Here is a 10,882-nt window from a genome sequence, read left to right as displayed (position 1 = left end):
GGACGTATCTGGCTGGGAAGGTCCCGCGTGGCCTCGGGCTAGCGCATGCGCGCAGCCTCCTGATTCGCATGGTCTCTTTGGCCGCTCGGCTAACCTGCCGGCCGCTCTGCGTAGCCATGCTATGCCGCTCGTGTGCCGGGTGGCTCCGGTCGCTGCCCACCCTGCGGCTTCGGGCACCGGGATCACCGCTTGCCTGGAGCAGCGCGCGGCTCCCAGCTCTTCCGGTATGGGCGGCTGCGTCGGTGTCCGCGGCCTCTCCGAGCAGCTGGTATGAGGCCCTGGCAGCGTCGGCGCCCGTGCGCACGGCGGAAGAAGTGCTGCTGGGCGCGCACGAGGCCACCGGCCTCCCCTGGTGGGGCAGCATCATACTGAGCACCGTTGCCCTGCGAGGTGCTGTCACTCTGCCCCTGGCCGCCTATCAGCACTACATCCTGGCTAAGGTGAGGGGCGTCGGTCCCCGTGCTGACTACCTGCTAGTGTTAATCATCGAGGCTGCGTCTTTGCTTAAATAATTTAGTTAGCATTGCATGTTAAATAATGGTTGGTGACTCGAGTACTTTCCAGTTCATCCGACCTACCAAGGCTTTATTCGAAATACAAGTGCTTCCCAAACTTTAGTTGAGACCAATATACAGAAGAAATGGCACGGAGGAACCTGTAACATTAGGGGCATAAACGTTTTAACAGTGCGTCTGCAGCATTATTTGTCAATATTTTTACTGCTCTTTTTTAGTAGAAAGGTATCAGCTAAGGAAGCAGTTTCCAAATCTATATTCTTACTGTGGGCCTACGACACTGTATCTGATGAATTGAAACTATGAGTTGGCCTTTTAGGAACTCTCTTTACAGCGGAATTGGCATTCCGTTACCTTTTCCATGGCTGCCTGGGGGGGAGGGGGTAGATCACTAGTTTAAGTACTTTGAGTCACAGAGGATTGCCAGGAAGGGGAGCAACAGCAGCATTGAGCCAGGATGCAGTCATGCTGAGGTGTTAACACTCTGGAATGCTGTTTTCTCTATATTGGGAAATCTAAGGATGGAACAGTAAAATCTGGGATGCAGATTTCATTTACCCAAAACCCTAGGAGGAGGTGCTATTAGATTTGCTATATACTGAGAGTCAGGATTTCAGAGGTTATGCACAGCCAGAAATAGAAAACCATCAGGCACCCATAACCAAGAAGTTGCAGTTGGTTTAACTCAGTGTGGTTGCCGAGACCACACAGATAGGTGTACAAGCAGGAATTTAAAATTGGGGCTAAAGGTATATTAAGCTAATATCAAATAGAGTTTTCTTTAAATGTTTCAGATTACAAATGTGATCAGTAAACAGCATATGTATATAGTCTAGAAAACAGAATAGAACTGTGATTTGGATTGTCCTGACCAAAATACTGAGTGGGGGAAGAAAAGGATTATGTGGTTTGTAGGTTATATAGTCCATCAGAGCAGGAAAAGAAGCAGAAACATTGGAGGAACACTGCTTACTGGCTTCTTAAACAGCCCAGGCTCCTGTGCCTGGGGTGGTGGGGCACAGTGTCCTAGGTTCTTCCATGTCAATTAGCAATCAAAAAATGCCCAGTGGGCTATAATCTGATAGGTGAAATTTCTTAGTTGGAGGTCCTTTCCCCTAGATGTGCCAAGTTAGCCACTGAAGCTAACTATAGTAGTGGTTATCAATAAAGATCCTTTACATGCTCATCAAACAGCTTTTTTCTTTAGTTAGGTGGAAAACTTGCAACCAGAAATAAAAGACATCGCCAAGCGCCTTAACCAAGAAGTTGCAGTCTGTGCACGTCAGTTTGGTTGGTCCAAGAGAGTGGCCAGGTATGCAGCTTTGTATCTGTACTCACGAAAAAGTTCATATAGACATATGCATATGTATATATGTGTGTGAATATGTATACACACACACACAAATACATACTTATATGTATATATAGTGTTAGGTATTCTTTTTTGGTTTTTTGTTTGTTTGTTTTTGTTTTTTGGGGTTTTTTTGTTGTTGTTGTTTTGTTTTTTGTTTTTTTGTTTTTTGTTTTTTGTTTTTTCGAGACAGGGTTTCTCTGTGTAGCCCTGGCTGTCCTGGAACTCACTCAGTAGACCAGGGTGGCCTCGAACTCAGAAATCCACCTGCCTCTGCCTCCCAAGTGCTGGGATTAAAGGCGTGTGCCACCACTGCCCGCAGGGTTAGGTATTATTTTGATTGGCTTATTCACATTAATCACTATGCAGCTTGGTTTTTTTATGTATTGGAATGGAATCAAAGAAAGGAAGTAACAGGTTATCCCAACTCCTGTGAAGCTGAATGGTCCTCCCACCCCAGCCTCTCAGCTCTGAGATTACAGGTGCAAACCATTGTACCTGGCTCTGTATGTCTAATATGACAGGGTTTCATGTGTACCAGGATGCCATTTAGGTAACTATACCCAGGAATGACCTTGAACTCCTAATCCTCCTACCCCCACCTCCCAAGTGCTTAGATTACACATATGTGATACCACACCTGGCCTCTGTTCTGGGGAGCCACTGAAAATATAAAGTCAGTGAATTAAATACCGTATTAAGATTTGACATAAGTCAAGGGACAAGTAAGTAGTTGTCAATTGCCATGTGGTCCCGTCCTGTACCATCTCATGTTCATGGGTCAGCCCTCTCCCTCCCCCCTTTTTTTTCAATTGTATTTGGTGTGAGATGGTTTGACTGTGTAGTTCAGGCTGGTCTTGCACTTCCTCCCTTCCTGATGGTATTGCTACAGTAATGTGCCACCATGCTTGGCAAATTCTATTTAACGTGAGCTTTGTCATCTTTATTTGGTGCCAATAAAAACTTGACATTGCACTGAAGAGCTGGGTCAGCAGCTAAGAGCACTTGCTTTCGCTTTCGTTTGTTTATTTATTTGTTGTTGTTTTAATCTGAGTCAGGGTTTCTCTGTATAGCCCTGGCTATCCTAGAACTCACTTTGTAGATCTGGCTGGCCTTAAACTGAGAGATTCACCTGCTTTTGCCTTCTGAGTGCTGGTATTAAAAGCATTGGTCTCTGTATCTTGCCTAAAAAAACACTTACTGCTCTTTCAGAGGACTCAGGTTGGATTCTCAACACTCACATGGCGGCTCATGACTGTCTGTAGCTTTAGTCCTATAAGTACCCAGTATCCACTTCTGACCTCTGAGGGCACCAGGCATTCATGTGATGCAATTAAATACATATATGCAAACCACTTAGACACATTAGATAATAAAATAAACCTTAAAACAAGAGCATCAAAGAAAACTTGACATGTAGGGAAACATTGTAGCTAAACAGTTGAGGAGAGACATTCATCTCAGTACTGTGCAAGAAGCAGCAGGTTTAGCTCTTGAGTTTCCCCAGCCTGTTTTACATAATGAGTTCCAGGCCATTCAGGCTACAGACTGAGACCTTGTCTCAGAAAGAAGAAAGTAGAAAGTATATGTATTAATGCATGAAACATAAAGCCTTATTTGTTAATATAAGCATAAACCTGGAGTTTTGATTTTTTTTTTTTTAATATGAGAAATCAGAGCTACAGCAGTGGGCCAGGAACAGGGGAATAGTTAGTTGTCCATTTGGGTTATAGACAGCTTGATCAGGTGATGTTTATGGTGCCTTGCCTGTGCTACACTGGTCCATTTTGTTGGATGACCTAAAAGTTTCAAGGACCAGGATGTATAGGTGTATGTAGAGAAAGAAAGTACAGATAAAATTAGAATGGAAGGGCCTAGAACATACGTGTGTACTGTTTTAGTTCAGCATATTACAAATTTGACTAAACGCAATACACCAATTAAAGGCCTACCTTGTACTAAATGTGTATGAGATTGAAGGTCAGTGGTGCACCCCCAGGAAGCTTGTGACTTGGAGGCTACCTTGAGCTAGTACTACCCTCCCTGCCTCAAAAACAAAACCAGCAAACCAATAATCATCCCTTAAGACCTTGGCCTAGAAAGTAAAATTTAGCAGTCAAAAGCAGTAGTTAGGTGTGGTGGCACATAATCCTGTAATACTGGCACTTTGGAGGTGGTGGTAGGAAGGCCAAGGTATCCTTGGCTACATATCGAATTCAAGGTCATTCTGGACTGTCTTATCTTAGGCCAGGTCTCAGAAAACAAGTAATGTAATTGAGCTGGGTGAGCTGCTGAGTTTAGGCAGTAGAGGTAGGATCTCTGAATTCAGGGCCGTTCTGGGCTACACAGACTCTGTCTTTCAAAAGCAAAAGAATCTGATTTGGTGAACAGATTAACATAACCTTCGTTGGGAAGTTGATTGAAAAAACTGGAGGTCATTTTGACAGAGTGTACACCCGCAGGAACCCACAGAACAGAAAGGGTACTTTGGGAGGTCAAGTGATGGTGTTTACTTGGACTACAGATTAAGTAAAATATGCTTTTAGCTGTAGTATCTGTAGTTTAAATTGTGTTAAACTTTGTTGGTCTTGAAACCAATACATTTTTTTTGCTTGATTTTGAGACAGTTCATGAGTTAGCCCAGGTTTGCCTTACTAAACTGGCTTTGTAGCTGGAACCTGCCTCAAGCAGTTAGAGACTGTGATAAATAAAATTATTTTTGAAAACCTTATTGGCTAGAGATCATTAGAGACTAAAGCTGTAGTCTGACAATGTCAGTAAAAGGCTGTGTGCCTTCTGCTTAGTAGCTGTCCCCTACTGGTTACCACAGTTTAAACCCCCGTTCAACCCTTCAGCCATCACCACAGACTACTGTAGAGTGAAGCTTCTGCTGGTGGTCAGGTGTCATTCTCTCTTTCTACCCTCATCATAGACTCACTTATCTGAAGAACATGCGGAGACTTGTTTCAGAGCTGTATGTTCGTGACAACTGCCATCCTTTCAAAGCCACGGTGCTGGTCTGGGTCCAGCTTCCAATGTGGATCTTCATATCTGTTGCCCTCCGGAACCTTAGCACGGGGGCCACACGTTCAGATGGTAACTATTACAGAAATTATCATCTTGTAAGACCCCCCCCCAAGGGAGGACCTCCCTCAAGCCTCAGAAATTCAAGGCTACCCCAGTAACTCACAAGACACCATTCTTGATGCAACAGCAAGAGGTGTATTTCAGGGTCAGTCGATTGAGGCCGAGACTCGTGACCCACGTAGGGGTAGAGGAGTGTCGACCCCGTTGGCTGGGAGTGGAGGGCTTATAAAGGGCGGAACCACAAACCAAGGGGGGTGAGGAGGTTACCAAGGAAACATAACATAAAAACAGTAGAAAGTACACTTATCTTTTGTACGGATGTAACCTTGCCCAACCATTCATCTTGCCGTCAGCCAGTTTCTGGGACCACCAGAAAGATGACTCACATCTTTCTTTGTAGTCAGGAATGTGTCTTCCTGCTGTGGGCCTTCCCCACCCCAGCAGGTGGGTTCTCTTCCCTGAGGCTTGAGAAATGTTAATCCAGCAGGTGTCCTCTGACTCAGGGATAATGTACTCCTCTCAGAATATATCCTGGGGCAGTGAAGGCCTGAAATCTTACATTCAGTTCTGCTTTCTTGGGACTAGTGAACCTGCATTCTTTTGCTCAGGTCTGGGGGTCATAAAAACTTTATATTTTTCATGTCTTTTAAAGAAAAGCCTAAAGAAAAACCTGTATATATTTTATAAAATGATCTTTATAATTTTTCACTCTACATCCTCTCAAATTCTTGAATGTTGCATCCCTGTAGAAAAACAATCCTAGTTTTTATAACTACCATTTACTGTCTTCCTTACATACAGAATTCAGAATGTTAATTCTAAACCCACAGTCTGTGTTGAGAACAAAAACTTGAGAAAATGAAACAAAACAAAAATATTGACTATAAATAGCTTAAGTAAGAAGAATGCAGATGTTTGAGTGAGGCACTCTGGGATCGTTGGGCTGCTCCTCTTTGCATGTTCCAGACACCTCTCAGCTGTTCTGAGAGTTCCTGTTCTGTGTATCGACAGTTCCGGCAGGCATTTCTGTTCAGGAGCAGTTAGCTGCTGGCGGGACACTGTGGTTTCCTGACCTCACTGCATTGGACTCCACCTGGATTCTGCCCATCTCTGTTGGTGTTGTCAACTTACTGATCGTGGAGGTCAGTGGCTCACATCGGGGGCTGCTCTGTCCCTTTCAAATGACCATGCAGGATGCGGCCCCCAAGGATGTGTGTGTCCCTGTTGAAAGCTAGTGAAATAGCTTGGTAGTGAACACTGCCTGCTCTTGCACAAGTCCTGGGCTCAGTTCCCTGCAGCCACATGGCTGCTCACAACAGAACTTACCTTCTGTCCAGCTCCGTGCGTAACACCTTGCTGGGATAAAGTAGAGGAACGCATACATGAAAACCACAGGATTTGTCAGTCACCTCTTCCATTACCCATAATGCTTCTGAACTCCATGGCACCAGGCACATGTGGTACACACACTTATAGGGAAACCACACAAACACGTTTTTGTTGTTTGTTTTTAAGGGAAAAAAATCCGAAGTCATCAGTGAATTTTTGTTGGGGAAAGATGTTGTGTGCAATATAAATGCTCTTCCTTAGTGTGGCTCTGGTTTGTGTGCAGTGAAATGTTTGGTAGGAAGAAGGCAGTGGTGAGCGGAGGCAGAAATGGATTCCTGTCGGTGCTGATGAAGAGCTCTAGCTCAGCAGCGCTGTGTGCCAGCGTCTGAACAGTTGACAGGAATTACCTAATTCAGACCAACCCTGTGAGAATGACACTGTCATTATTTCACTTTAAGGGAGAGAAAGTAGTGCACAAGACTTAAAACTTGTGTAAGATTATGAATCTCTGGGAATACAGGACTGCCAGATGTGGGGACACCTATCTGTAATGTCATCACTTGGAAACTGAGCCAAGAGAATTCCTACATAGTGAGAGACTGTCTCCCGAAATCAGCAGCAGTGTCAGGACTGCCTCTGCAGTCACGGGCCCCTGCTTCACAGGCACAGAAGCGTAACTATTGCTCCCAACCTTGGAGATAGACAATTACTTACGTAAGTTCATTGGTGTTGAAATTGTTGTGTTCATGTGCTAGCTATGGAGGTCGTGACGTACACACTAGGCCAAGTGCTGTGCCAGCCCTTAAAGGCACTCGTAGAGGCTGGTCTCAAATCAGCTTTTAACAAAGTGTGGCGGTACACACCTGTGATCCCAGCTGAGGCAGTGTTTGAGGCTGCCCTTGTCTACTGAGAGAGTTCCAGGCCAGTCAGAGCTGTATAGTGGAACCCTATCAGAGGACACTAGCATGTCTCAGGTCTCACAAATCCATAAGATAGAGATGACCTTGAGTTGCTGATGCAATTTACCAAAGCTAGGATTGTAGGAGCACCTTAAAGCCTAGGCTTCAGCATGTGTTTAAACTTTTATGTGATTTGATGTGTACTTGTGTAATCATGGTGGGTGTTCTGCTTCAGATTTTCGCTCTACAAAAAATTGGAACATCTCGCTTTCAAGTGTATGTTACAAATTTTGTCCGTGCTGTCTCCGTGTTGATGATCCCAGTTGCTGCAACAGTACCCTCGGTGAGTAGCATAGCATTGCATGGGCCATGAGGACCTTCCACAGCCCGTGCTGGCCTGCTGCTGGCCTGCTGCTGGCCTGCTGCTTTGGCTCTTCCTTTTACCCACGGGACTCTTGTTGTTGCAAAGGATGGAAGAACTGTCGTCTGTATCACCGGCTGACACTGACTGAACTGACTCAGCTTTTGTGGATGTGTCCAGCTCTCCTGTCACTCCCTCCTTCCCTCCCTCTATTTTAATCCGACAGAACACCTCCATAGTCAGGTAGTTACCTACTCAACTAGCTAATACATTGAACAGCTTCCATATAGACTGCACCACGGACTGTAGCACTTGGAAAAACTTCGAAGTCAGTATGGATTCATGATACTTGACCTTGTGCATTGGCTTTGTTCACTTGTCTCTGTTGAGACCTGAGCAAGGTTTTGAAAGAAATAGAAGAATAATTATTGTTACATTTCTTCGGTCTTTTACATAGTTTCCACAGATACTTTAGAAGTTGTTAAAAGCTGTGTCAGGTTTCGTTTTCATCTTTACTCAGAGCCAACATGAAGCCAGTAATTGGGATTCAGTTGCTGGTGGTTAAGGTTAGATGAGCAGGTAAGAACTTCTCACCGATCTGAGGACCCCACAACAATGTGCGTTGCTGTGAAAGTGTGTATTAAGTTGGTACTTGGGTGAATATCTGTTACCTGTGCAAAATAAGCTTCCACATATCCGAAGCAGACCTGAAATGGTGGGATCACAGTACTTTCCCATATGGGAGTGTTGCTGGAAGATTCTGTGTAACCCCAGAGCAGGAGAAACCCCCGATGAAGCAAGAGCAGGGTGTGTCAAGGATGGCGCTCAGAGTTTATAACAGATGTGATACTGTGTCTTAGAAACCCATGCTTAACTCTGACCCCGGGGTCTAGAGTGGTCCAGTTCAGAGATGATGTGGCAGCTCCACAAGACAGCAAGAGGCCTGCCTCTGCTTCCTGCTCCATCACACACCACCTCTGACACTTGCCCTCGTGACCACAGTGGTCATGGTGTCTGCCGGAACTGGTTAGGTTGCAGATGGTAAAGGGTGCTTCAGGTACATGTAGTCATTCTGAGGAGCGTTGCTAGTTGTCCCACCACAGAAATGTCCTTATGTCTTTCTTGGTCACATCAAATTTAAGAGCCTAGAAAGTATGTATAGTAGTTTTTTTAGATGCCCTATACCTAGCAGAATTAGGGTTTTGTTTCTTAGCAACAAAAGGAATTATGTAGATAGCAGCTATGGTTCCATCTGGAAGCATTGAATAATGTGAGCAAAAGGCTTGGCAATCCCTGGGTGAGCTGAAGGTGGTGCCCAGCCACTGTCCCAGCTACTCAGAATGTGACAGGGTACATGTGTGGATGTCACAGGACAGTCTCCTCCAGTCCTCTCCTTCCCTGTGTGAGTTCCAGGAGTTACACTCATACCATCTGGGTTGGTGCAAGCACCTTTACCAACTGGTCCACCTTGCCATTTGTAGGCATGCTTAGTAATGTATCTTACAAATTACCTCGTATTCTCCCAGTGGTACGTGAGGCAGGTCCGCCGAGCTGTGTGAGCTCAGTGAGCTCAAGCCCCTGAGGCTTGAGTAATGAGGAGCCTGAGCCTGGGAGGGAAGTTACACAGCTGACTCAGCTACTCAGGCTTTCCCTTTTCCAGGAAGCTCAGGTACTGATTGTAACTGCTGTGCTAATCTGCCTTTGATGTGTTGTTCTGCCCTTGAGGTCTCACTGTGAGTGGTGTATTGTGCTCGCCATTCTGTACTAATGCTCCAAGGTGGGAACAGTTGCTGTCCCATTTTATAGGTAGGAAACTGAAGCAAGAAGAATGGCCAATACAAAACCAAAGGTTAGAGAACAGGACTCTCAGACTTGGAGAGCTTCATCCAGACAGGGCTCAGAAGCCACACAATTTTACTTCCGAGACATGACTGCCTTCTGATGCTCAAGCTAAAGAAACGCATCCTGATGACAGAGAGAGTAGCTAGGGAATCATGGGAGACCATTGAGTAATGGGGAAAGTAAGGTCCAGTAAGATAGACAAGGGAAGTGGCCACGCCCCCAGGCTCCCACCATCCACCTGCAGAATCAGCTTGTCAGCACCTGTGCTGGGAAAAACTCCTAGTAGTCAAGGAAGGGGAGCTTTGCTGCTCTCTGTCACCAGTCTGCTCGGTGTGCTCAACCCTCCTTGCTTGGTGGAGTCCTCATGCTGTCTGGTAGCTTGGTCAGAATGCCGGCGTTTTTTACTGACTCTGCAAACCTTGGCCATCCAGGAACAGGTACTGACCGTTGTGTGCTCTCTCTAGGCGCTGGTTCTCTACTGGCTGTGCTCCAGCCTCATGGGCCTCTCCCAGAACCTGCTGCTGCGCTCTCCTGCATTCCGACAACTGTGCCGGATACCACCCAGCAAGTCGGACTCAAACACCCCGTACAGAGACCTCTCTGCTGCCTTTTGCGCCAAGTTCCTTTCAAGAAAAGGATGAGAGCCCACTCCCAATACCCTTGAAATAATTACAAATGTCACTGTCAGTTTCATGCATTGAATTTAGAAGTCTTTATTTAAATATCATGAAGCACTGTGGGAAAGATGTAATTCAGATGTATTTGACGTTTAATATTTAAAACTAAATGTTCAGTTGTAAAAGTGTAAAAATAACAGGATGCCTGGCCTTGTTAATAAAAAATCATAGTTTCGCTAAGAGCAGGATTAGATCCTGTGTGATCTTTGCCCAACTGTCCACAAGTAAAGTTTTGTAAATTAAAGGCTCTGGTGAGATTATTTATTTATTTATTTATTTATTTCCTTTTCTTTCTTTCTTTCCTCCCTCCCTCCCTCCCTCCCCTCCCCTCCCCTCCCCTCCCCTCCCCTCTTCTTTTCTTTTCTTTTCTTTCGACTTTGTTGCCGGGCAGTGATGGCACACGCCTTTAATCCCAGCACTTGGGAGGCAGAGGCAGGTGGATTTCTGAGTTCGAGGCCAGCCTGGTCTACAGAGTGAGTTCCAGGACAGCCAGGGCTACACAGAAAAACCCTGTCTCGAAAAGACAAAGAGAAAGAAATTGTAGCTTCAGCTCTTTGTGGCATTCAGAAAGGTGACAGTTGTGGGTGATGTGTTCAGGAATAAGTTTCATGGGAATTTTTCTCATGTTAGCATAGGGGCTGATTCTGAAATCCCTGGGGCTCAGAGGCCGCCAGGCAGTTGCAGCTGGGTGCTTTCCCTGGTGTTCTTACTGCTGTTCTGCAGCTGCCTGGTCACAGGGAGGACATTGATTGCTGGGTAAATTGACCCTGACTTTTTGTAGATTTTTGTATTTATAATTCTGTCTTCATGATAAAATATAT

General features: G+C 45.4%; 1 protein-coding gene across 2 annotated transcripts; it reads left to right on the top strand.

The window, feature by feature from the left end:
* Cox18 (cytochrome c oxidase assembly factor COX18) lies at positions 1-10,305 on the top strand. 2 transcript variants are annotated; one of them, XM_034509405.2, is made up of 6 exons: positions 1-440; positions 1,727-1,827; positions 4,799-4,962; positions 5,965-6,095; positions 7,417-7,524; positions 9,849-10,305. In XM_034509405.2, the coding sequence occupies exons 1-6, from the start codon at positions 69-71 to the stop codon at positions 10,023-10,025; spliced, it is 1,053 nt and encodes a 350-aa protein (XP_034365296.1). In that variant the 5' UTR covers positions 1-68; the 3' UTR covers positions 10,026-10,305. The 2 variants fall into 2 exon arrangements, with proteins under 2 accessions (XP_034365296.1, XP_034365298.1); XM_034509407.2 differs by having other exon boundaries at positions 297-440; positions 1,723-1,827.
* The last annotated feature ends 577 nt before the right edge of the window (positions 10,306-10,882 follow it).

This window comes from Arvicanthis niloticus, chromosome 7, assembly GCF_011762505.2.
Source record: "Arvicanthis niloticus isolate mArvNil1 chromosome 7, mArvNil1.pat.X, whole genome shotgun sequence".
NCBI lineage: Eukaryota > Metazoa > Chordata > Mammalia > Rodentia > Muridae > Arvicanthis > Arvicanthis niloticus.
The sequence above is the reverse complement of the archived record's forward strand: the minus strand, read 5'-3'. Positions and strand labels throughout refer to the sequence as shown.